The sequence below is a fragment of the Carassius carassius genome, chromosome 44 (genome assembly GCF_963082965.1).
Source record: "Carassius carassius chromosome 44, fCarCar2.1, whole genome shotgun sequence".
Classification (NCBI taxonomy): Eukaryota; Metazoa; Chordata; class Actinopteri; order Cypriniformes; family Cyprinidae; genus Carassius; species Carassius carassius.
The window spans coordinates 12,901,813-12,929,655 of NC_081798.1; the positions used below are offsets into that span (position 1 = coordinate 12,901,813).

The window sequence follows — 27,843 nt, forward strand, 5'->3', positions numbered from 1 at the left end:
TGCGCACATGGTTGACGTGCCCTGTTCGCTGAAGAAAAGGATCGGCCGGCGCCATGCGCTTCCATCACATTCACAACTCGCGCTGAGACTTCACAAGTGTCAAAACATAGATGTCTCGGGAATGTGAGAGCGTCACGTTGCTCGCCGTCAACTGGAATGAAAACCTCGGCGGAGGCCCAGCGGCAGCGTTTCTTTCAATTTCGCAAGTGGATACTTGTGGCGAAGTTGCAGGCTGATACTGTAACACAGCGCTGAAACATGGAGGGAAACTCAAGGGAAAACGAGCGTCTGGAGCGAGAGCGCCAGTACTGCGAGCTGTGCGGGAAAATGGAGAACCTCATGAAGTGCGGACGGTGTCGCAGCTCGTTCTACTGCAGCAAAGAGCACCAGAGACAGGACTGGAAGAAGCACAAGAGGATGTGCAAGGAGGCCGACAAGCAGCAGCAGACACCGCCAGCCGATGAGCGCAGCCCCGTACAGTACAACACTTCAGAACCGTCCAACACTTCTCAGAGTAACTCTACCGTTACGTCATCCGGCGAAAGAACGCCAGATTTTATAAAGTCCGCCACACACTCTGAAACCAAACCGAGCTCTGACTGTGTGAAACCCAACGTACAGACCCGCTCGCCTCCTCAGAAGCTGGCCACGGACTATATCGTGCCCTGCATGAACAAGTACGGCATCTGTGTCATCGACAACTTCTTAGGCGAGGAGTTTAGACTGAGTATTCTGGAGGACGTGCGGGCGCTTTACTTGACCGGCGACTTCACCGACGGACAGCTGGTCAGTCAGAGGAGCGACTCCTCGAAAGACATTCGGGGGGATAAGATCACCTGGGTTGAGGGGAAGGAGCCCGGCTGTGAGAGGATAGCGTTTCTCATGAGCCGCATGGATGATGTGATCCGACACTGTAACGGAAACCTGGGCAGCTACAGGATCAATGGAAGAACGAAAGTAAGTAGCCAACAGCTGGCATTAGAGGACAGTTATGATGCCTGGTGCACTCCGTGGTTTTTGTGCCAATTAAAAAGGTTGTATGCATAGACAAATGAGCGATTTTGAGAAACATCACTGACCAATCAGGTAGAGCTTTCATGATCATTATTAATATGCTACTGTTATTATCCCACGTTGAAAAGTTTCATGCGGGGCGCCCCCTCATGGGCAGCGCCATGTTGATGTCACATGACCACCCACGCGTGCGCTGCAGGTAACCAGCTACACAAATAAAATGCAAAACTTCACATCTTACAAATATGTGTAGGATGAGATGAAAAGCAACAATAGAAAAATTAAGCTTTCTGTTGCGAATTGGCAGTAGTTAGTGAACAAACGTCATAACGATGTGTGTCAGAATAGAGTCCAAAACTACTTGTACTTTTGTAATGAGTAAAAGGTAGCTTAATCATATTAAGTGCACCTTTTATTTATAAAAACATTATCTAGGAAAGGAAACTCCCTGGATATGTTCGGATTTTAAAGGCCTAGAAAGTCATGGAGATTTTATAGGAAAACAGCTTAATTGGGGCAGTTGAGGCCTAATGGATAGAGAGTCGGACTTGTAACCCGAAGGTAGTGTGTAAGTAGCGATCTCTTCAACCCTCAGTACCCCGACTACGCACTGCTCTGGCTGTGTGTTCACTGCTGTGTGTGTGCACTTGAAAGAGTTAAATCCATAGCACAAATTCCAATTATTGGACACCATACTTGGTCATACGTCACATCTTCCTTACTGATCTCCGAAATATTTAATCTGATAGTAACTGCTTTTTTGTAGTAGATGGGAAGAGGCTTCACATTTGATACAGAGACATGTTCGCACCTGTCTTTCAATAGAAAGTGAATTTTAGGAAATATTATTCAGACATTATATTAAAAATGAAAGTATGCATGTTCACTCTTCTCTGATACATAAACAGTTTAAGTTGGTCACTGTGTTTTTGTGATTGATGGATTCAATGAACAGCCTCTATAGAATATTTCCTGAACATGCCAATGTGAGTTCATCTGAAATCACAAGTTTCTCACACGTCCTTCTTTACTGCATTTGTAGTAGGGATGGGACGGTATGAAAATTTAATATCACGATTATAGTGAGTAAAATTATCACGATTATCAATATTATCACGGTTTTGTTGAAACGAGTTGAAAGTGTTCAAAAATAGTTGATGCTCACACTGAAAACATTTCAGCAAGTTTTATATTTAATAATCAACAAACAACTAATAAAACAAGCAACTCTATGCACTTAATTTAAAGAAAGATTAAATTCTGTGGCATTTCCTTCCTTACAATGAAAAGTGTAGAAGCATAGAAAAGCATAGAAAAGTCACTGACTTTCGCCATTCCTTCTCGGAAAAAAAAAAAAAAAAACATTGTGCGCTGCGCTTGCGTCAGACTGTTGCTGGCTGGACATGATTTAATAGTGAGTTATTAAAACCGCGATAATCAAACACGGTTTTAATGATAATCCATTTTTAAACGATATTACTAACCTTCAGCACATTTTATCACGGTTATCAATAAACCGGTTATCGTCCCATCCCTAATTTGTAGCAACTCTCTACAATAAACTCTCTAAAAAAACCCTCTTACAATGAAAGTTCTGGACTAAACTAAACTAGATTAAATACCTTAGATAGATGCACCCATCAGGTCTCTCCCCCAGTTTTAGTTGTTCTTGAACATTTTATCTGCACTCACAAATAATGTCAGTCTGACCGTTTTTTTTTTTAAACAAGATCTTCCTGTGGAGCCACTGACTATTTCACTGATAGTGCCTTTGTGAGTTATCCTCAAGCGGCATGGCTCTCATATTTCCCCAGGTCAGGGAAACGCCTGCGACCACCAGCTGCTATCAGGCGTACCCAACGCACGCACAGTTTTGGACAAACATCTAACCGCTAAGGGTTTAGGGAAACGATCACCTTTTCCCTCATACTGTAAACACGCACACAAGAAATTTTTCAACGTTTATGCAAGATTTACTTAAGATTATGTATAAGTTTTATGTCTCATTTTAGATCAAGCACTATGGTAGATCATTTGGATTTCAAGGTCTTTAGGACTTCTGGCTCATTAGATTTAAAAGTCTTATTCAACGACGAAGACCCCAGTACTTCATTGACTGACACCAAAAAAGAGAAACATTAATGCTTAAAACACTTATTTTTCCATGGCTTAAGAAAATATATCATTAGGTAAAATGGTATGTAGTGTAGTGCTAAAAGCATATGTTGTTCACAGGATGTTGTAGTGTGAATAGCAGAAGGCTTGATGGGAGGTGGTAGCACGTCCTGTAACTGCATATTTTTTAATGGCATTGTGATGGGCCGCAGATGTACAGCAACACAATTCAGGATGCTCAGCAGGCATGTGACATTGAATCGGGAAAGGGAAAGAGTCTGTTACATAAAACACAATGAACGGATAATATGTTTATGTTTTGTATTAATATTAAACTATAAACGAGCTTTGTGGTTGTTAAATGTTGGAGGATCAGAGGCAGAGTATATATTTCAGTGAGGCCGGAGATGGCGGAAGAGACGGAGATGAGTGGAGATACAGGAACAAAACAGGACGTGGTAGTTTTCATTGATTTTGAAGGATATTTTTGGTACATTAAAATTGCATGGAATTTAAAGATTATAATTAATCTTAAGAGTAGTGCTGGGCGGTAAACCGGTTCATACTAAAAACCGGTGTATATTTTCGTTACGATGTTAATTTTGAATATACCACCATACCGGTGTATTTAATTACTCAGCGTTCGGAACGAACGTTATGCTGCGCCACGGCCGCACGACACTGTTTCAGACGGACCTTTTACAATGTTGCACTTCTAAGCAGCGACTGTGAGGCGTGGTGAGGGTAACCCAGGACGGGAAGGAAGTCGACCAGAAGTTGAAGTCGGCCGCGTGCCGCCATCTTGTAGCAGAACTTCACTTGCGTTAGCATCCCATTGACTCCCATTAATTTTGGCGTCACTTTGACAGCGAATAACTTTACATCTGAGGCGTTTAAAGACTCCATTTGTCCATTATTTATTTCTAAAGATACACGACAATGTATAAAGGGCTTCATTACCTTCTATGTTACATTATGGCCCTGTAGAAACAGTTTTTTTAAAAATAGGCTAACGTTTGCGTCATAACCACTCGACTCCCTGTCGCACAGTAGAGAAATTACCGTCCAGACAGGAGGAGAAGCTCGCAGGCAATCGGGGAGACGTCAAGAGAGAAGCCCATAGATACAAGCCCTGGCGTTACATTTTAAAATACTATACAAAATAATTAATCAGAATACTTACTCCTGCTCACTCACGCCAAAGAACTCCCCGCTCAAGCTCGCTGTCTCTGCAACATTAACGATGGCAGTTTTCACGCACAGCTACTTGAAGATTTACATCTGTCAGACAGGTTGCTGACGTCATCAAGCTTAGTTTGAGTCTGCGCGTCAGAAACGGAAGTGCTAAAAATGGGCTTCACTTGTCTCAATTGAGTTCCAATGGGGTCGCTGTGTCCATTTCTTTTATTGTCTATGGGGTAAACACAGTGCTCTGGTGTTACGTTATAACGCATGTTTCACACATAGTCCGTCTGCTCTGCGTATTAACGGATTCCAGCTGCAAGAGGTTGCAGTCAGGGTGTTCAAGGAGCGGTGCGTCTGCAGCAGTGCAGCGATTGTTAACTTACTGAGTCTATTTTTGCTGTGCTGAATTAAAAAGTGAAAGCGCATTGTTCGCGGGAAAAAATTAACATGTATTGACATGGAAACGCAGTCACATGGGTTTTTGGCTAGGTTTAAAACAAGAAAAAGAGCACTTTTAGATAAACAAGGAAAACAATATTCTATGTTCACTTTTATGGAAGCAGAAAAACAAAGTTCATTAAGACCCGTGGGACTGCTTGTGATAAAGATTTAAATGCAAAATGAACGAGACTGTTTCTGTCTGTGGTGTTTTAATTTAAAATATTTTAACAAGAAAAGTAGGCTAATTATTGTGTTTAAATGTTTTGCCACTTGCTTGAGCAGCTTATTATACAAACCTAGAAGTAAAATGCATGAATAATGCGTTGTTTATATTTGAGTTTAAACTAATGTCTATATGAAAGATTGTTACTGTTCTGTAATAAAAGACTTACAATGCTAATATATATATATATATATATATATATATAATTTTTTTATTTATTTTTTTATACATGATATGAAATCAAAACAATGAACAAATGTTGTGTTTGTGGACTAAACCGACGCAGATCAGTAGCGGACTGCAAACACGTCCTGTGTGAAAGCACAACGAGTCTGTGCTGCGGACTGCATATGCACTGCAGGCAGATTATGCATATATAATATCCATTTTATGCAAGTGCTGTCGGGCAAAAATTTTCGCCAAAGGCAGCAACATGAGCAATTTGCTCCAGCACCTTAGCCGCAAGCACGTCTTGTAATATCAACCAGCAGAAAATGCATTGTACACCTGATTATGCATAAAAAAAAACGTCATAAACCGGTATAATTAAAAAAAAAAAAACATTATATACATTTTTGGTCAAACCGCCCAGCACTACTTGAGAGGATAGCTCACCCCAGAATGAACATTGCCACCTTTTACTTACACTCCTGTTAGTAGTTTACAGCTAGGGTCACACTTTATTTAAGGTTCAGTTCTCGACTAACAACCATTAATTACGACTTCTGCCTCAAACTCCTAATTTGCTGCTTATTAATAGTAATTTAGGTTTTGGGTAAGATTAGGGATGTAGAATATGGTCATGCAGAATATGTGATTTATAAAGTACTAATAAAAAGCTAATATGTTAATAATAGCCATGCTAATAAGAAACTAGTGAATAGTGAGAATTGGTCCCTATGTTATTTTTTTAATTAGTAAGTTTGATACATATCAACCTGTATTTTTTTAATTAATGTAGAACAGTAAATAAATGAAAACTGATAGTTGCATATTTTGCACCGTTAATATTTTATGAATATGTTATGAATACCATGTTTTTTTGTTCCTTGTGTCCGTGGTTCTTGCATGTCTCTGAGCAGCAACATCCTTCTCTAAATCTTCAGTGTCATGGCATCCTATGTTGTAAATATGTGTTTGTAGCCTGTATTGATGCAATAAAAAGACTACCACTGAATAACAGCAGAAGTTGTCTTCACACAAAAACAATTCACAAACAAATGACTGCCGGCATTTAGAGAACATATTGGCCCATATATATATATATAATTTTTTTTTTCACTTCCACATATCGAGTTTCCTTCTATTTTGTCCTTAGATTTTCTTTTAAAGTCTTAAATTGACCTTTGTAAAACTTGCAGAAACCCTAGTATAATTTCCAGCATTAGCTGAGAGAGAATTCTTTCCATATGTAAGCAAACGGCCCATTTATGAATTAAATCAGAAAATAGTTTTTGTCTGCCGTTGACCCAGGGGCTCCACCACCTGCTCGGGCCCACTTCTGGGTGTCAGGGTGAAGAATGTGTGGAACAATACAACACAATGAATTGCCAAGCGGTCATGTTTACATTACGTGACCCAGAGATATGCTCAGAATGGGCTGTTTTTGAGTGTATTCATTAGAGCAGTTCATTCCCTTTGGAAAGTCCCACCTCAGTGGGAAGGATGTATAGTATTTCTTTGCGTCTGCATTGACATTTAGTTACGTGCTTTTTTGTTTTTGTTCCCTTACGCCAGGAAGCCTTGCGTGCCACAAAGAAGGATCTTATGAGATTGTTACTCTAAGGTGGAAAGCTAATGTGTAAAACACCTGTAGACTTCATAATGAACTATAACGAAGCCTGTTTTAAAAAAAATGGTGCATATGAGGGTTGGTTTATACTGTTAGATGTATATGTGGTTCTGTGTATTAGTTGCTAGTTAGGCCTATTTTTATCAGCAAAGGAATTTTATGTGTTTGATTTATCTTAGGACATGTGTCTTGTCATTGCTTTCTCCTCGACGTGTTTGATAATGGTGCAGTGTGGTGTCAGTCTGCCAGAGAACAGCAGTGCAGCTGCACGCTCTGCACGTAGCAGGAGTACAAGAATTGTCTGCCTGGCTAAAGTCCAGCGGCTGAGTTCTATATCAGCTCTGCATTGCTCACTGGAAGAGACGGCAGCAAGTCAAAACCATATGCAGTTCACATAAAGGAAAAAGAACATGTTATAAACCCACTAGAGCCTCTTTTGGGAAAACAAATCGCTGTTATGGATATGTGTTAGAGTAAATGACACAAGGTAATGTTTTCAACAGTTTATCATGCCATCATTAGTTTCCCCCATTAAAAGTAAATAATGTTTTAACACAGTGCCTTGAATGCGAATGTGGAAAAAAAGAGTGAAGGAAATGAGCGTGACTTGAGGCTTTAAAACAGAAACATCCCCCAGGGAGATGAGAATGAAAAGAGCTGATAAAGAAAATGTTTAAAGCAGTTAGTTAACACAGCATTAATTCCAATGGACGCTGATCATGCAGTGATTTATTAATTTTTTTAAGCTGATGTAAGGCATTTTTTAATGCACTTTCCAGTTCTGATAGTTTGTATTAATTGCCCTTTTGTCTACTAGACTTGATGTATAGTTCACCCAAAAAATGTAAATGTACTCACCCTCATTTTGATGACTTTCTATATTCCGTGAAATTCGTTTTTAGAAAATGAAGTGAAAATACGATTTTAAAGCTAAGGTGAAGAGCAGTATTCAAAAGGTTATACAGTAAGCATGAAACCTTTTATGATCACCAAGGGTGCATTTATTTGCTGAAAAAAAGAATATGAACATAATATCTAAAACTTCTCTGAGAGTCACTTTATGAGGATTTGACCATTTCTTTCAACAAAAATATCATATACAGTAGAAAACGTAAAAGTCATTACAGCAACCCATCAAAATAAAAGTTTGGTAACTAGAAGAAACTGTGACAAATATATTACTTAATTTAATGATATATTACTACTACTACTAATAATTATTATTTTAAAAAGTTTAAGGAATATTTAAAAGGAAAAAAATATTTATAAAAATTTATTTATCAGAAAAATGTGAATACACAATATAGTATTTTTGAATAAAATGAAAGAAATAAAATAATAAATAACTTTTTAATAAAATTAATTAATTAGAGATGCTTTTGATTATTAACATTTAATGAAACCATTCAAAATGTTTTTTGAATAAATTGAATAAAACTGCTCACCCCTAAACCATCTCGATTGGGTTCAGGTCCTGTGACTGTGGAGGCCAGGTCATCTGGCGCAGCACCCCATCACTCTCCTTCTTGGTCAAATAGCCCTTGATGCCTTCAGTGTGACTCTACAATTTTCATAGTCATGAAAATAAAGAAAACTCTTTGAATGAGAAGGTGTGTCCAAACTTTTGGTCTGTAATGTATATATATATATATATATATATATATAGTGTTGTCACGGTACCAAAATTTCAGTATTCGGTACCGATACCAGTGAAAATCCACGGTTCTCTGTACCAATTTCGGTACCAAAGCAAAACACAAAAATATGCTAATTAAAAAAAAATAACTTTTTAGCACTAAAAATAAAACCAATAACATTCTTTATACCTATTTACCATTGTGTTTAAAGTTTTTTTTACAAGTTATATAATTATGAAAAACAGTAAACAAGTTTCACCCAAATTTAATTTGTCTTTTAATTTATGAAATTTAAACATTTTATTTTTGGTAAATAAAGGGGATTTCTATTAAAATTAAAACATGGAAGAAATATTGTGATTTATTTCTTTAAAAAATAAAGTTTTATAAATTTTTTCAACAGTAGTAGCAGTATCACATACATTTTACTAAATAATAGTAATATTTCTAGCACAATGCCTTTATGTAAAAATTAACTTTTAGGCTGAAATTAATGCAAGCGTCATGCGCTTCAAACTATGTAGTAAACAAACCCGCACGTCTCTGCCATTCATTAATTCACACAGAGACGCGCAGAACACGGATTCATATTTCAAACAACTTTTGCGGCTTAACATTTACAGATACTGGTCCATATGGAGATTTGATTTGATTAATTTATGCTAACTTTGACAAATTCCATGACTGTCCATATTAAAATGTAAGTTTCATTTTCATGACTGGATTTTGAGATTCCGTCCTCTTTTTCTGCTTCGCGGAAATCATAGCGCTGAACCGGGTTTGAACGGGACCTCGGTACTACCGGTACTTAAAGAAACCTGGTACCATCACATTTAAATTTTTTTAGTACCGACTTGGTACCGAAGTACCGGGTCTTTTGACAACACTATATATATATATATATATATATATATGTATATTTTTACATTTATTATTAGGCTTCAAAAATATAACAGTTTTTAATTTAAGTAAACTTAGAACAATGCTAACATAAACCCATAATAAATGTCATGTTTACTCCTGCCCTTCCTGTCTTAACAGTTAGGAAATATACAGAAATTTAATAAAGTTATCAAAGTTATATGCAGTCTGCACTGCATAAACTATAAATTAAATAGTCAATCCTTATTAAAGCTACAAAAGTTATTTAGTCAAGAGCAGCGAGTCATTTTCTCTGTTCCCTTTGTTCTTTAACTTTACTGACAGGAAGCTTTATTGGCTGCTGTCCCTTTAAGAGCACACAGACACGCGGATCTCACCGTTTATATACTGTCTATGGATCTCGCCTCATTCTCTCACAACTCTTTTTGTTCATTTTAGACTTTATATAAATCATTTAAGATTGCTCTTATGAGGATAATCGACAAAACTGGCACTTTGGGATGTTTATTGTTAGTTCAAGCGCTTAAGAGAACTGGATTTTGGCGCCCTGTCTATGCATTGTGTGTGTGTGTGTGTGTGTGTGTGTACATGTGTATGTGTCACATAAGGGCATTCACAGACAGCGCATTCTCTTTTGTCTTGCCGTGCTTGAAATGTTTAAAAGCATTTAAATGAATAAGAGCGTGATTATATAATGTAAAGCTAGCCAACGGATGGCAGAAAATACAGATGCTGCGTTAATTGCGTTAAATATTTTGACACGTTAAACCAGACAAAAATTAATAGCATGCGTTAACGCGTTAACGTTGACAGCACTAATATATATATATATATATATATATATATATAATATTAGGGGTGTAACGGTACGCAAAAATCACGGTTCGGTACGTACCTCGGTTTTAAAGTCACGGTTCGGTTCAGTTTCGGTACAGTAAGGGAAAGAAATGCAAACATTAAACTGCAGGTTGTTTATTACTATAAACTTTTTTTTTAACAATTTGTTTTTTTGTTTTTTTATAAAATATAAAATAAAAAAAGAATAGGAAATAAAATACTGCTGCAAAGTTCTCCACTAAATAAAATACTCTCAGTCTCAAACCAATATCATAAAATATAATGAAAAATAAAAATAAATAACTAAGATTACAGTGCAGCATTACCAATCCCAGCTTGTAGGCCTGCTCATGTTTTAAAAATATATACAACTAAGTGTAAAGTGCAGCATCAACCGTTTAAGTTTTTAGACCTGCTCAGATTTCGTTATTGCGTTGGACCGATCGGAATTAAGAGCAAAGGTCTGTTTAAATGCCGACGGGAGCTGCGTTTGAATTAAAATAATTTTTTTCCTAGTTGTAGTGATGTTCACACTCGCGTGATGCCTTTTGAAAACCTTCGGCCAGTGACACACTGGCATATTGCACCTGTCAAACATAGTCCATTTTGCCGTCAATACTGTTGACGGTGTCCTTTATCAGTAGGCTTTATATTTATGCTAAACATGAAGTATAGATATTGTTGTCGTGAAGACAAGATCCTGGTCTGTAGGCGGTCTCCCTCTATGTCACCTACAAAAGGAGCAGCAGCGCGCCAGCGCCGCGTCAGGCACGATTCTGGTGTGTAAAGATGGTAAAGACACAGAAAACGTGAAGCAGCCGTCACGCAACTGACACTCAACAGAAACGCACGCTCACGCCACGCAGCCAGTGTGTCACCGGCCTTAGAATCAGCTGCAGGGCGGGATTTGCGCTGAACGCGGAGACTTCCGCCACTTAATATGTTCGTTTGGAAACACGAAAATGTATATGTTCCGCATACAAAATATTGCATTCGGTACACACGTGCACCGTACCGAAAGCCCTGTACCTAAACGGTCCGGTACGAATACACGTACCGTTACACCCCTAATATATATATATATATATATATATATATATATATATATATATATATTAGAGCTGGGCGATATGGAGCAAAAAATATATATATATTTTGCTATATCTCGATTTACGATATGTATCTCAATATCTTTACAGGAAACACCCCAAAAACTACTGTAAAAACAAATATGCAAAATATCACGTTTAGGGCCCTATGAAATGTTTTATTTTTTTCTTCACCATATGTTTTATTGTTATCTAATTCTGTGTTTAAGCAAGTGTAATTATTTAAATGCATAAAAACAACTTAATTTGTTACATTTTTTTCTTAAAATGGCCTTATGAGAAATTTTTTCCCCTCTGAAATTCTGTGTATTCACATTTTTCTGGTTATCAAAATGAAGGCATAAAAAAAAAAAAGTAACGAACTGCAAACGCGTCCTGTGTGAAAGCACATCGAGTCCATGCTGCACCACATACGTAACGCACACGGACTGCATACGCACTGCAGACGGAGTATGTGTGAAACAGGCGTGAGCAGGGCTGTTAGCTAGGGTCAGCGGGGCCCTGGTGAAAGTTGTACCAGTGGGCCCTGTTTGAAATTGTTTAATTTGTATGTTCATTTATTTTTATTTATTTGTGCTATTTACACAATGTTTAAGTTTTTTTCAAGTTTGTAGGTGTCAAGGTACAGAAACCAAATTAAATGTAAAATAGCACTGGATAGTCTTCAATGTAAAAATGAAATATACAATCAAACCTACATTTATTCAGACACTTCAACATTTCTCACATTATTACAGTTTTGCTATATATATCAAAAATTATATCTTTTGGCTGAATAATTTTTGGTTTGACTGTTAAAACTACAAAGTAATTCAGTCAAGAGCAGTGAGTGATTTTCATTTTCATTTTCTTGGATTAACATTACAGCAGACAGTAGCTAAATTAGGCGCGGTCACTTTAAGAGACGATGAACGCATCCAATATAATACACATCCCATTTTTTCCTCAACTGTTTACTTTCACTTAAGAAATAACTGACAGTTATTTCAAGGATAATTTCCAAGGTGGACATTTTGACACATTTTGTATGTATTTGTCGGCACAAGAGCAAAAATAAGCAAATTCGGTGTTCAAGTGTTTTGAGACGCCTTTCTCTGCGTTAGCCCTGAACACCAGAACACCGCGAGTACTGAATTGGGCTCTTTCACATCTTTTTGTTTGTTCAAACTGCGATTTGTATTTGTTCGTTCAGGTGCATGAGGGACTTCGAGGAGAACTTAGCAGAAGAGAGCTCGGTTCAGTGTCGATGTATGTGATACGCGGCTCTCTCTCTCGTGCGCACCGAACACAGTGCGCGAGTAACCGGCTACTCAGTTCAGCTTTTCCGCGTCTTGTGTTTGAATGCTTTAATGTTTAAATTGACAAGCGGTAAGGCTTAAAAACACGTGAAAAAGATACGCTTTCGTGACGATGCGCAGCAGTGGACCGTCAACTGTCCTGAGCATCTTTTTAGGCTGGCCTCAGCCAGTCGGTTATATAAAATATCAAGGTGAAAGTCATCATAGCTTGCTTAGTATAGACCAAGCTCCCAACCCAACTTTGAGAATAGATTAACGGCGATATTTTTTTATCGCCCGATAAGAGTTTCACATTAACGCAGCACGTTAACAGCACCTTAACGCCGATAACGGCCCACCACTAATATATATATATATATACATGTATGTATGTATGTATATATATGTGTGTGTGTGTGTATAATATACACACACACACTATATATGTACTGTATATACATACATGTATATTCTTTTCCACAAAAGAAAGAGATACTTTTTCAGTTTTGGAACAACATGAGGGTGAGTAAATGATGACAGAATTTTGGGGTGTTTGTCATTTGATGTTTAATGTTTTGTGCTGCAGCTGCTGCAGGCACTGATCTTGCTAGAGAGAAGACATTAAACCAGAATCTTTCTAGTAGTGTTTAGCAAAATGCATTAATGCAAATTACTGCACAAACAAACTGCTTTCTGATTTTGCCATGAATATTGAGAACCTAATAAAAAGGTAGATAGCAGGCGCAGCAGTTTGTGCACACAGCAGCACATCCAGGTGTATCAGAGACATAGGACTACACGCACACTGAAGGTCTGATTGAAATGCTTTGTGTTGTGGGACTGTGGCATCCCCTCCATCTCCTTTACCCTCCTTCCTGGTCACGTATAATTGCAGGTGATGATGGGAGAGTGGCGGCATGGCATCCAGATGCAAAACCCACTGCGTGATGTTGATGTGTGCCATCCACACCCACCCCTCCTCGCCCTGTTGTTTTGTCAGCCCATCATGTCTCGCGTGCCGCTTACTCTCTGACGCAGTTGGCTCTCACACTCCCCCACCACCTGAACGATTGAAGCGCCGTTGAGCGATTTCACCCTTATCAGCTCTGGCCCATTCAGGTGGGGGGCTTGCGAATTGCGTCAATGCCCTCAGCTTGCTTTTTTATCCTGGCTTGTCTTTTTTTCCTTCTCCCCCTATATCTCCTTCTCGTGCTGGCTAAAGTGCACGCACACTCACACTCTCTCCTTTCGTCTTTGTTTATGTTGCCCGTCGCTTTTACACCTGCCGCCAGGAAAAACAGTTCAGCTGAAATGTCGTCACATGTATTGTGATCCGTCGTGCATTGCGTGCCATTGCAGGCTGCAGGATTTGGCTGGAATCATGTTCATCATAAATGCTCCTTTTAAAGAAAGCAAGGTGTAAACGGGACGGTGAATTCCTGATGAACTAAACAGCAAAGTAATAATAATAGTCAACCCCTTGCTAACCAACCTAAGTCTGGCCTTTCTGTGACTTCTGCATTCCACGTCTCCCACTTGAGATGAGAGATTTACAGTCAGCCACACCTCAGCACAGCTAACGGTTATGCCGCTAGGAAAAAAGACCTCATGTAAAGTCACTTTCAGATTTGTTCCTAGCTTGTGTTTGCTTTCCTCAGCTGTCGTATGTTCCCCTGGAATGATGATGCGGTTTCACTGGAAATCTAATACCAAATTATAGGCCTCAGGAAGCTGGTGGGGGGGGGGGGGGGTGCTGGTGTTAGCTCTGTGTGTTTGTGTTCTTGTGAGTGAAAGGGTGTGTGTGTAATAAAGCTGCACCGGTTCACATTTCTCTCAGTTCGATTTGTATCATAGTTCTGTGGTCATAGTTTCAGTAAAATTTGGCGTGCTGCTATTGAGGAGGAATGAATTGGGGTACTTATGATTTGCCAAAACCTTTTGCTGCAGAATAAAGACCTGTAAATTACTGTCAAAAATGTTATTTTATTATTGGCTGATATAGTTGCCATAATCAAATCTTAAATAATTTTAACCTATTTTTTTTTTTTTTTACATTAGTTCATTGTGACTCATTTTGCCAGGAAAAGCCATGTCACCGTTTTTTTAAAGCACTTAATATTTATAACGCATTTTATATCTCTAGTTTGTATTGCAAAGAATGTTGGAAAATATGTTTGTTTTTCAGGCATAAATATAGCCTCCCTCCATTCCCCAGACAGCCTAACACACACATACACTGAGAGTCCGTTGAAAACATGCTGATGTCGTGTCCCTCGGGAAGAGGTCACTGTGACATTATACTGTAGGGTTAGAGGGTTAAGTTAAAGGGGTCATTGGATGCTACATGCACTTTTACAAGTTGTTTGAACTGAAATGTGTGTTGGAAGTGTGTGTACACAACCACCCTATAATGATAAAAATCCACCTAGTGTGTTTTTTTTTTTATCTACTAAAATTATTTCCCCTTTCTCAAATCGAGCTGATCTCAGATACCGGTCTTTGTGACCTCTTACAGACAGTAACCTCCCATGATATTTTAATTGACAGTAGTTTTTCAGCACAGACTGGACTGGTGTCTTACCTTAGACCTGTCCTGAGTGAGCTGTCATCAGTCCACCATTGTTTCACCGCCGAAGCAGATGTAGATAAGAATGTCTCTTAAGCGATTGAAGATTGTTGGATGTAATAATGAACATAGCCGTCGTCAGTTACTACTGACATCTGAGCCGCTGAAGATGCAGTGGATTACATTTGTTTCTGAAGGGAATGCGCCCCTGATCTACCTAAATGCGTCTCTTTGTGCGAATTATTCGTGGTCCAGCTTCATCTACAGAAAAAGTGAGTATTTGGTTTTTTTAATTAATATTTACAAATCGCCTGTCTAAATAATATGCTAATTAGCAAGTTTCATGATGAATGGGGCTAAGGTAAACGGTCTGTCAGAGAGCGGCTGGAATAGAGGGGCGGGGTCAGCAGGGCTCATTAACATTTAAAGGAAAATTTTACAAAATGCCTTGCTCTGAAAAGAGCTGTTTTTGAAAGGGTAAAAAGGTGTTTTTTATTCTACCAATAAGAAATTTTAACCAAACTATGTTACAGACTTTTTATTAACCACATCAACTCTGGGGACCCACCGGTGGGTCCAATATTGCATATGCCTAATTCTCAAAAAATCAAAATAACAGCTGAAGTGGTTAAGACCCTAAAGAATCATATCAACTTGTAGAATATGGGCATCCGATGACGCATTTAGGGCCTAAAAATTCCCTGCTTGGGCCAGTGCTGCGTATAAATACAGTGTCAGGTCATGAACTGCAGTGAACTGATCAGATTTAGGAGCCTACGTGCAGAAGTGGGTGAAAAAGAAGGCAAAAGGTGAGTTCCCGGAGGGGATCAATATCAGAGAGTCAATCTGACTTTGTGCTTTTTTTTTTCCTTTTTTTCAGTTCACAAAGCACGGTTCACAGTACTGGCCCAAAGGTTTCTGATAATTAATTGTTTGTTGGGTGGTGATGCTTGTTTGAAATGTTTTTTTAATGATTTAAAGGTGAATGTTGGCAGCAGTTCAGGATCTTGTTTAAAGTTTGACATGTTTTCATACTTGGAGAGGAATATTCTCCAACCATTTAAGTTATTTTAAAACTTCTAAATATAAGGAAGTACATGTTGTTTGCTTCAGAAATGTAGTTTAACCTTGTCACATGCAGGTCACATGCCGTGGACTGATGTACTATCCCATAATTTTTTTATGAGCCTTTGACTCTTTCTCTCCTTTGTAACATTGACCTGATAACGGATGTGTCCATGCGCACAAACACATTTACACCGCTGTTTTTTCCTTTGTGATTAATTAACACTTTCCATGTAAACCCGGAGACCAAAATAAAAAGGGTAGAGGAAGAGCACAAAAAGGAAAAACCTCAGCAAAGGAAAGACTTCAGCAATGGCTTCATTGTTCACTCAGCCTCATAACCCAGATTCAACAAGATTAAAATATATAATCATCACAGGGCTGAGAATGTCACAGTAATCACCTTTTTTTGTCCACTTCATGTAGGTTTATGTAGTTGAATGCTGTGGTATCGTACTGTATCCGAGTGGAATTCATTGATGAAACACAGCTTGAAATAATGGGATTCAAATTTACTCTGTATTTGCGAAACATACAGAGTAAATGTGAATCCCATTATTTCAATGTAAAATAATTTTTTGCCTTTATTCTCTAGTTCATGTGGAGATTTTAGTTTAGCATTTTTTTTCCATTATTCTCATTGTAAATGAAAACAACATTTTTGAGCATGAAGATTTGTCTTTATTATTGCTATTATTAATATTTCTTATGAAATATTAAATGCATGAAAAAAAATATTATTGTGAATATTAAATATCTTATGAAGGTAAAGAATGGAAAACTGCAACAAAACCACTGTGAAGTCTTTGTATGTTCTTTTGTTTGGTTATTTCACCCATTACAACCCCTTTTTTCCATTCCAGGCAATGGTGGCATGTTACCCTGGCAATGGCACAGGATATGTACGGCATGTGGATAACCCAAACGGTGATGGGAGATGTGTCACGTGCATATATTACCTAAATAAAGACTGGGATGCCAAGGTAGGAGTTTTTTTTTTTCAGCCAATGAACTTGTATACGTTCTGTAGCGTGTAAAGCTGCATGAGATTTGTTTAAGCTCTTGTCAGTTTGTTTAGGTTACTTATCTGATGTAGACTGCTCAAACTTGCATCAGAGCTTACATTCAATACAATGGAAGTTCAAAACCAACCTTGTGCAGGGAGATTGCTGTTGGTACTTTATATCAATAGGCCACACGAGAGACTGTTTATGTGTTGTTGTTAGAGGTCTGTTAGAACAGAGAAATTGTGGTTGGTATTGAATTTGTAATTTGTAAAATTTTGTTACTAAAAATCTGTATCAAAAACTTGTGAAATCTCTGCCTCCATTCTTATTTTCTTTTGTTTACTATACTGTGGAAGTCACTGGTTGTGACCAGAGTAAGTGATGACCCAATTAAAATTTTTTGGATGAACTATCCATTGAAATGTTTACGGAGTTTTCTCAAAAGAAATGGTAAAGCAGACATGACACTTTCCACCACTTTACCACCTCCATCATGACCTGCTAGCTCTGCGTCAGAGAGTCGGTTCTGCTCCAGAACATTCCAACTGGCCATGGAAACAATCCTGTGTTGATCAGACGTTCCTGTATGAAGTAGAAAATAGAGTTGGCCAGTAACACAGGGCAGAAATAGGAATGGTAGAAGAGAAAGAAGGATTGAAGACTTTATCTAGATCTTTGGTCTCATGGGCTGTTTACACTGCAATGTTTTCAGCCAAAAATGGGAAACTTTTAATGCGTTTTGACTGTTCGTTTTCAACGGGTTTCAAAGTGCAATTTTTTTTAAACACCAGCGTTATCGTTTCCATGTAAACACCTAATACGGTAATCTTTGAAAATGGGGACATGTATGTGCAGAGGACATGTTAGGTTTGTAGACATGCACATTATGATCGATTTTAAAGGCAAGTGCGAACAAACATACACAACAATGGAGGAGTTCATGGTACTGTCATTGCTGATCAAGAGTTTGCTAATGCTTCTTCAGCAATGTGTGGATTTACTTCACAAATATTACAGCCAACAGCGGAGACTCATCATATAATAGTCAAGTCAAGTCACCTTTATTTATATAGCGCTTTAAACAAAATACATTGCGTCAAAGCAACTGAATAACATTCATTAGGAAAACAGTGTGTCAATAATGCAAAATGATAGTTAAAGGCAGTTCATCATTGAATTCAGTGATGTCATCTCTGTTCAGTTAAATAGTGTCTGTGCATTTATTTGCAATCAAGTCAACGATATCGCTGTAGATGAAGTGACCCCAACTAAGCAAGCCAGAGGCGACAGCGGCAAGGAACCGAAACTCCATCGGTGACAGAATGGAGAAAAAAACCTTGGGAGACACCAGGCTCAGTTGGGGGGCCAGTTCTCCCCTGACCAGACGAAACCAGTAGTTCAATTCCAGGCTGCAGCAAAGTCAGATTGTGCAGAAGAATCATCTGTTTCCTGTGGTCTTGTCATGGTGGTCCTCTGAGACAAGATCTTTACAGGGGATCTGTATCTGGGGCTCTAGTTGTCCTGGTCTCCGCTGTCTTTCAGGGATGTAGAGGTCCTTTCTAGGTGCTGATCCACCATCTGGTCTGGATATGTACTGGATCCGGGTGACTGCAGTGACCCTCTGATCTGGATACAGACTGGATCTGGTGGTTACGGTGACCTCGGAATAAGAGATAAACAGACGAATATTAGCGTAGATGCCATTCTTCTAATGATGTAGCAAGTACATAGGGTGTTATGTGAAGTGTTCCCGGTTCCGGTTTACCTAATTAATGCAGCCTAAAAATCCTTTAACAGATTTGGATATTAAAAGCATATTAGTATGTTATGTGTAAGCCAGGTTAAAGAGATGGGTCTTTAATCTAGATTTAAACTGCAAGAGTGTGTCTGCCTCCCGAACAGTGTTAGGTAGGTTATTCCAGAGTTTAGGCGCCAAATAGGAAAATGATCTGCCACCCGCAGTTGATTTTGATATTCTAGGTATTATCAAATTGCCTGAGTTTTGAGGACGTAGAGGATTATAATGTAAAAGGAGCTCATTCAAATACTGAGGTGCTAAACCATTCAGGGCTTTATAAGTAATAAGAAATATTTTAAAATCTATACAATGTTTGATAGGGAGCCAGTGCAGTGTTGACAGGACCGGGCTAATATGGTCATACTTCCTGGTTCTAGTAAGAACTCTTGCTGCTGCATTTTGGACTAGCTGTAGTTTGTTTACTAAGCATGCAGAACAACCACCCAATAAAGCATTACAATAATCTAACCTTGAGGTCATAAATGCATGGATTAACATTTGTGCATTTGACATTGAGAGCATAGGCCGTAATTTAGATATATTTTTGAGATGGAAAAATGCAGTTTTACAAATGCTAGAAACTTGGCTTTCTAAGGAAATATTGCGATCAAATAGCACACCTAGGTTCCTAACTGATGATGAAGAATTGACAGAGCAACCATCAAGTCTAAGAAAGTGTTCTAGGTTATTACAAGCAGAGTTTTTAGGTCCTATAATTAACACCTATGTTTTTTCAGAATTTAGCTGTAAGAAATTACTCGTCATCCAGTTTTTTTATATCGACTATGCATTCCATTAGTATTTCAAATTGGTGTGTTTCACCGGGCCGTGAAGAAATATAGAGCTGAGTATCATCAGCATAACAGTGAAAGCTAACACCATGTTTCCTGATGATATCTCCCAAGGGTAACATATAAAGTGTGAAGAGTAGCGGCCCTAGTACTGAGCCTTGAGGTACTCCATACTGCACTTGTGATCGATATGATACATCTTCATTCACTGCTACGAACTGATGGTGGTCATATAAGTACGATTTAACCCATGCTAATGCACTTCCATTAATGCCAACAAAGTGTTCAAGTCTATGAAAAAGAATGTTGTGGTCAATTGTGTCAAACGCAGCACTAAGATCCAATAAAACTAATAGAGAAATACACCCATGATCAGATGATAAGAGTAGATCATTTGTAACTCTAAGGAGAGCAGTCTCAGTACTATGATACGGTCTAAATCCTGACTGGAAATCCTCACATATACCATTTTTCTCTAAGAAGGAATATAATTGTGAGGATACCACCTTTTCTAGTATCTTGGACAGAAAAGGGAGATTCGAGATTGGTCTATAATTAACTAGTTCTTTGGGGTCAAGTTGTGTTGTTTTGATGAGAGGCTTAGATGACTTAACAAGTTTATACAATTCTTCCTCTCCTATAGTAGAGAATGAGTGGAACTGTTCCTCAGGGGGTCTATAGTGCACTGTCTGATGCGATACTGTAGCTGACGGCTGAATGGTTGCAATTTTATCTCTAATAGTATCGATTTTAGCAGTAAAGTAGTTCATAAAGTCATTACTGCTGTGGTGTTGGGAAATGTCAACACTTGTTGAGGCTTTATTTTTCGTTAATTTAGCCACTGTATTGAATAAATACCTGGGGTTATGTTTGTTTTCTTCTAAAAGAGAAGAAAGGTAATCGGATCTAGCAGTTTTTAATGCTTTTCTGTAGGATAGGTTACTTTCCCGCCAAGCAATACGAAATACCTCTAGTTTTGTTTTCCTCCAGCTGCGCTCCATTTTTTGGGCTGCTCTCTTTAGGGTGCAAGTATGCTCATTATACCATGGTGTCAAACTGTTTTCCTTAACCTTCCTTAAGCGTAGAGGAGCAACTGTATTTAAAGTGCTAGAAAAGAGAGAGTCCATAGTTTCTGTTACATCATCAAGTTGTTCTGAGGTTTTGGATATGCTAAGGAATTTGGATACATCAGGAAGATAACTTAAAAAGCAGTCTTTTGTGGTAGAAGTGATGGTTCTTCCATACTTGTAACAAGAAGTAGAATTTACAATTTTGGCTATATGAAGTTTGCACAAAACTAAATAATGATCTGAGATATCATTACTTGGCTGCATAATTTCAACACTATCAACATCAATTCCATGTGACAGTATTAAATCTAGAGTATGATTTCGACAATGAGTAGGTCCTGAAACGTGTTGTCTTACCCCAATAGAGGTCAGAATGTCTATAAATGCTGATCCCAATGCATCTTTTTCATTATCAACATGGATATTAAAATCACCAACTATTAAACTATTAAAACTTTATCTGCAGCCAGAACTAACTCGGATGTAAAATCACCAAACTCTTTAATAAAGTCTGTATGGTGCCCTGGTGGCCTGTATACAGTAGCCAGTACAAAAATAACAGGGTATTTATCATTAACATTTGTTTCTCTGGATAATGTTATATGAAGCACCATTACTTCAAACGATTTATACTTGAAGCCTGCCCTCTGAGAAATCCTGAAAACGTTGTTATAAATTGAAGCAACACCTCCCCCTTTGCCTTTTAGACGCGGCTCATGTTTATAACAGTAATCTTGGTGGGTGGACTAATTTAAAATAATGTAATCATCAGGTTTTAGCCAGGTTTCTGTCAAACAGAGCACATCCATATTATGATCAGTGATCATATTATTTACAAAAGGTGTTTTCGTAGAAAGGGATCTGATATTCAATAAGCCAAGCTTTATCATTGGTTTATCCATATTGCATCTGTTTTTTATTTGTTGAACCTCAATTAAATTGTTAATCTTAACTTGGTTTGGACGTTTTTTGTATTTTCTAGTTCGGGGAACAGACACAGTCTCTATAGTGTAATATCTAGGTGAAAGAGTCTCTATGTGCTGAGAATTAGCTGACCTCTGTGACGTGAGGCAGCTAGCAGACAGTCGGTTTAGCCAGTCTGTCTGCTTCCTGACCTGGGCCCCAGTTAGTCAAGTATAAACACTAAGACTATTTGCCATATTTCTAGAGAGAAGAGTGGCGCCACCCCAGGAGGGATGAAGACCATCTCTTTTCAACCGGTCAGGTCAGGTCTGCCCCAAAAGCTCGTCCAATTGTCTATGAAACCTATATTATTCTGTGGGCACCACTTAGACATCCAGCCATTGAGTGATGACAATCTGCTATGCATCTCGTCACCACGGTAAGCAGGGAGGGGACCAGAGCATATTACAGTGTCTGACATCGTGCTTGCAAGTTCACACACCTCTTTAATGTTATTTTTAGTGATCTCCGACTGGCGAAGTCGAACATCATTAGCGCCGGCATGAATAACAATCTTACTGTATTTACGTTTAGCATTAGCCAGCACTTCACTTTAATCGTCACTTCTCTACAGGTACTGTTTACTAACAAGGGGACAATGGTCTGGCATACGTAATACAGCGTTTTTGGGCTTTTTTTGCGGATATGTGTAAACGCAGACCGTTTTGAAAACATTGTCGTTAAAAACATACGGGGAGAAACTTTCCCGTTTTTGACTACACTGTTGTTGTGTAAATGTAGCCTCAATGTCAAATCCTGGAGCCCCACAGCTCTGCACAGTTTTTTGCTTCAGCCCTAATCAAACACATCTGATCCAGCTTATCATGGTCTTCAGGATTACTAGAAACTTCCAAGCAGATGTGGTTTGAAGCTGATTGGAGCTGTGGTCACTGCTCTGGATGCTGTTTGTAGGTTCAACACACTCTTTGCTTGAGGCTCTTTAAATGCAGTTTTCTTTCAGTCATATGTTTATGAGAGTATCAAAGCTGTGATGTAAGGAGGATGAATCACATCCTACACATTCAACCCTGATATTTTCTATCTCTCTTGAGCTTAACAGGATGCCAGTAATACATGGTATAAGCTCTAGTACTCTCCCTCTCATATCGCAACCACTTCACTGAATGGAGAGGAAAACAGATGTCTGATGCAGATCTGCTTGTTCCCTGCTGTCTTGCTTATGTAAAAGTCACAGTGTGTCAGATTTTTTTTTCTTTAAGCTAATTTTAGCATCGGGTTGTCCTGGGGCAGGAAAAAATACATTCCCTCCCAGAGTTTTCCCATCCACAACATTGTTTTGTGAATGAATCAGCCATTTTATAAATTTATACTTGTATACATTTATGCTGTTTTAAAAAGAAATCTTATGCTCACTATACTGCATATATTATGCTGCATATTATTACAATGTATTATTACATTTTAAAGTAACTTTTCTACTGTAATGTATTTTTTTTTTTTTACTGAGTTTTCATCAGTCATTACTATAGTCTTCAGTGTCACACATAGTGCTTCATAAATCGTAATAATTCATGCTCAGGAACAATTTCTTATTATTATCAATGTTGCTTAATATTTTGTGGAAACTAATAGCATTTACTTATATAGTTTTTACTATCACTTTTGATCAAGTTAATGCATCCTTGCTGAATAAGTGTTAATTTCTTATAAATAAAAGCTCTTACTGATGAGTTTCTTATTATTAATGTTTTATGTTTAAATATGCATTGTATGTATTTATATGTGTGTGTGTGTGTGTGTGTGTAATTAACAATATATTTTTTACAATAATTTAATAATTATAATTTTTTTATTAATTTATTTGTAATTATATGTCCATTATATTTGTATAGGTTTATTAATTTTATAGAAGTACTCATATTGAATGAGATGTATGCATTATGGTAGTTCTAATGTGACAATTAAAAACAAATCATATTTTTAAAAAGTTGTATTTTTGTTGTAATTTATTAATTAGTAATTTGTTTTATGGGAGTGGATGGCCAGAATATTGAGATCACCTTCTTGGTTTCATTGTGTGTGTGTGTGTGTGTGTGTGTATATATATATATATATATATATATATATATATATATATATATTTGCCTGCTGTTCTCAGTTGTCTGAACCAATTTTAATGATTTACCATGTACAACGCTAAAAAGTTTCAAATGTCGAAATATGAAGGTACTCCTCAAACCATATAGCCTAATTCATTATAATTCTAATTCTCATCTGCTCACTCTGTAGGAACATGGTGGCCTTTTGCGGATCTTTCCAGAGGGAACTGCGCAGTTTGCAGACATTGAGCCCAAGTTTGACAGACTTTTGCTCTTCTGGTCAGACAGACGGAACCCACATGAGGTCCAGCCAGCTTATGCCACGAGGTCAGTGATAGTGACGTTTCATTTATTTATTTTTTAAATGGTCCTGTAAGCTCCTTGAATACAATTATGTGTGTATTTATGTACAGGTATGCTATAACGGTGTGGTATTTTGACGCTGATGAGCGAGCTCGTGCTAAAGAGAAATATTTAACAGGTGAGATCTGCTCAAACATGACCAGGCATGACCTTCCTAATTGACAGTTGTGTAGTGTCTATATACACTGAACAAAATTATAAACGCAACACTTCTGTTTTTACCCCCAAAGATCGAAGTCTTTTTCTGTGTACACAAAAGGCTTATTTCTCTCAAATATTGTTCACAAACCTGTCTAAATCTGTGTTAGTGAGCACTTCTCCTTTGCCGAGATAATCCATCCACCTCACAGGTGTGGCATTTTAAGATGATGAGTAGACATGTGCCTTAGGCTGGTCACAATAAAAGGCCACTCTAAAATGTGCAGTTTTATCACACAGCACAATGCCACAGATTTTGCAAGTTTTGAGGGAGCATGCAATTGTCATGCTGAATGCAGGAATGTCCACCAGAGCTGTTGCCCGTGAATTGAATGTTCATTTCTCTACCATAAGCCATCTGCAAAAGCGTTTCAGAGAATTTGGCAGTACATCCAACCGGTCTCACAACGACAAACCTGCACAAACTGTCAGAAACCGTCTCAGGGAAGCTCTTCTGCATGCTCGTCATCCTCATCAGGGTCTCGACCTGACTGCAGTTCGTCATCATAACCGACTTGAGTGGGCAAATGCTCACATTCGATGGCGTCGGCCACTTTGGAGAGGTGTTCTCTTCGGTGTTCTCTTCCCTGTTTTCACTGTACAGAGCAGATGGCAGACAGCGTGTATGGCGTTGTGTGGGTGAGCGGTTTGCTGATGTCAAAGCTGTGGATCGAGTGTTCCATGGTGGCGGTGGGGTTATGGTATGGGCAGGCATATGTTATGGACAACGAACACGGGTGCATTTTACTGATGGCATTTTGGATGCACAAAGATACTGTGACGAGATCCTGAGGTCCACTGTTGTGCCATTCATCCACGACCATCACCTCATGTTGCAGCATGATAATACACGGCCCCATGCTGCAAGGATCTGTACACAATTCCTGGAAGCTGAAAACATCCCAGTTCTTCCATGGGCAGCATACTCACCGGACATGTCACCCATTGAACATGTTTGGGATGATCTGGATCAGGGTATACGACAGCCTGTTCCAGTTCCTGCCAATATTCAGCAACTTCACACAGCCATTGAAGAGTGGACCAACATTCCACAGGCCACATTCCACAACCTGATCAACTCTATGCAAAGGAGATGTGCTGCACTGCGTGAGGCAAATGGTGGTCACACCAGATACTGACCGGTTTTTCGGAATCCACCCCCCACCCCCCCACCCCCCCCACACACACCTGTGAGGTGGATGGATTATCTCGGCAAAGGAGAAGTGCTCACTAACACAGATTTAGACAGGTTTGTGAACTATATTTGAGAGAAATATGCCTTTTGTGTACATAGAAAAAGTCTTAGATCTTTGAGTTCAGCTCATGATAAATAGGGAAAAAACTAAATTGTTGCGTTTATAATTTTGTTCAGTGTATTTCTGTTCTGTGTCTATGGGAATATGAACAGATTGCTTTACTGAAATACTATTTAAAGGTACGGCACAGGCCGAAATTAACTTTTTGTCATTATTTACTCACCCTCATGCTGTTCCAAAACTGACTTTCTTTTTTTGGTGCAACACAACATAAGACATTTAGCAAGTTGTTTATGCTGCTCTTTTCTATTTGGTAGAAGTCAAACAAATACTTTTGATAAATAGAATGTGTCCTCGCTGAATAAACATTCATTTTGTTAAAAAAAATCTTTCTGACTCCTCTTGGCAGTGTAGTAACCAGTAACTCTTCTCTTTCGTTGTATGAACTGTGTGTGTGACATGAGGGTGAGCAAATGATGACAGTATTTTTAAACAACAGGTTTATATCATTGTCTTTTAGGAACAGGTGAAAGAGGTGTAAAAGTGGAGCTTAACAAGCCTTCTGAGCCCAGCTAGTGAACGAGGGATGGATGAAGAGGAGCGGGGGGTCGGTCGGACCTCCAGAGAGCTACTGCCTGCTGCTGAGAGATGATGAGCTGAGAGGAAGTGACTACGTCTCTCACTAACCTCTACATCTGTCATCTATAAGGGGCTTCTCATAGGGACTCTGAATGTGATAGAGCTGTGAAGACAGATGTGCATTAACATGCTTTGTGTTTTCTTTATGAAGAATGCTGGCTTGAGCATAGGACGGACATAATGCTAAACATAACAGTGTGTGTGTGCACTTGTGATCAATACAAGTTTATTTTGAGCTATTTCTCTTCCGTCAGCTTTGCACATGTGTTAATATAGGTACAGTTTTGTTTGGCAATGTGCATACACCGAAAAAACATTTTCAAGGTTATAGGCTCTGTGCGAAGTCCTTTATGTGCTATTCTGCTTGTAAGCCACTGTAATTATTGGATGTGTTTTTATATGGCTGTAATACCATTTTCCATGCTCTCCTAATTGGAGCTACACGGAACATGCTTCTTTATTATGGCTTGCACCTGTTACATAGTAACTGGGTGCTTTGCTGGATTTTCCTTGCCAGTTATCAGCGATATGTCTGTTGTTGCAGACGTTTATGTCTCCGTCTTAAGCCAAACTTGACACCTCAGCTCTGAGTAGAATAAAAAAGCAGTTTTCCTAAATACAGCTTTTTGGCAGTGTGTGCATGTTATTGGCCCCATTTTGGGCTTCCTAATGACATTACCCTTGCTGTCACTAAAAGTCATGTGATCACTTGAAGTCTTGCAGCCCCCCCTAGTGATTTGTAGCTGCAAATAACTTGTAGCTGTAAGTTTATCAGAAGATATATCATCTAGTTATGAAGAATTCCACTAGATGGAAAATGAACAAACAGAATGGTTTCAAATGATGCACAATTATCAACGTATCACTTAGAGTGAATTTTAGGACATTGATTTTGCAGAACAGCACTGGGTCAATAACACATTGTGTGCATACTTTAAAAAAATGAGATTTCATGACTGGAAAAGTCTTACAAATCACAATTTCCACTAACTATATTAAGAAGCACTATGTTTTCAACACTGTTAAAAATAAATGTTTCTTTAATACAAAATAAGCGTACAAAAATGATTTCTGAAGGACCCGTGTGACACTGAAGACTAGACATTAAGCTTTGCCATCACGGAAATAAATTATTATTTTTTTTAAGTCTTATTTTTTCTATGTTTTTGCTTTTATTATCAAAAGAGTGTTGAACTGACAGAAAGCGTATTGGAAAAGGTCCACAAGATGGGATTCGAACTCTGGACACCCGTAGCACTACCCACAAGACATATCATCACTAAAGTAAATTACATTTTAAAATATAAAGAAACATTTAAAAAAAATATTTCACAATGTTATTATTTACTATATTCTTGATCAAATAAATGCAGCCATAAGTGACACATAAAAAACACGTACACTATAGTACTGTATAATATGTGACTGGAATTTAAAATCATATCACTGTAGTATTACCGCAACAACCAGAATTGTCTGAAAAGCCTGGAGCTCTCTTGAAAGACATCAAGCTAAAAAGTGAAAACATGCCTTAAGATCTTTCTGATACTCTCAC

The 27,843-nt window shown here is 38.3% G+C and overlaps 1 protein-coding gene across 1 annotated transcript; it reads left to right on the top strand.

The window, feature by feature from the left end:
- LOC132126488 (egl nine homolog 1-like) lies at positions 1-27,434 on the top strand. Its single transcript, XM_059537747.1, has 5 exons — positions 1-957; positions 17,007-17,126; positions 24,023-24,159; positions 24,246-24,313; positions 26,170-27,434. The coding sequence occupies exons 1-5, from the start codon at positions 259-261 to the stop codon at positions 26,223-26,225; spliced, it is 1,080 nt and encodes a 359-aa protein (XP_059393730.1). The 5' UTR covers positions 1-258; the 3' UTR covers positions 26,226-27,434.
- The last annotated feature ends 409 nt before the right edge of the window (positions 27,435-27,843 follow it).

Coding starts and splice junctions, on each gene's coding strand:
- LOC132126488 (XM_059537747.1), top strand. CDS start 259: ATGGAGGGAAACTCAAGGGAAAACGAGCGTCTGGAGCGAGAGCGCCAG. Junction 958..17,006: donor GGATCAATGGAAGAACGAAA/GTAAGTAGCCAA, acceptor TTTCCATTCCAG/GCAATGGTGGCATGTTACCC. Junction 24,314..26,169: donor TAAAGAGAAATATTTAACAG/GTGAGATCTGCT, acceptor ATTGTCTTTTAG/GAACAGGTGAAAGAGGTGTA.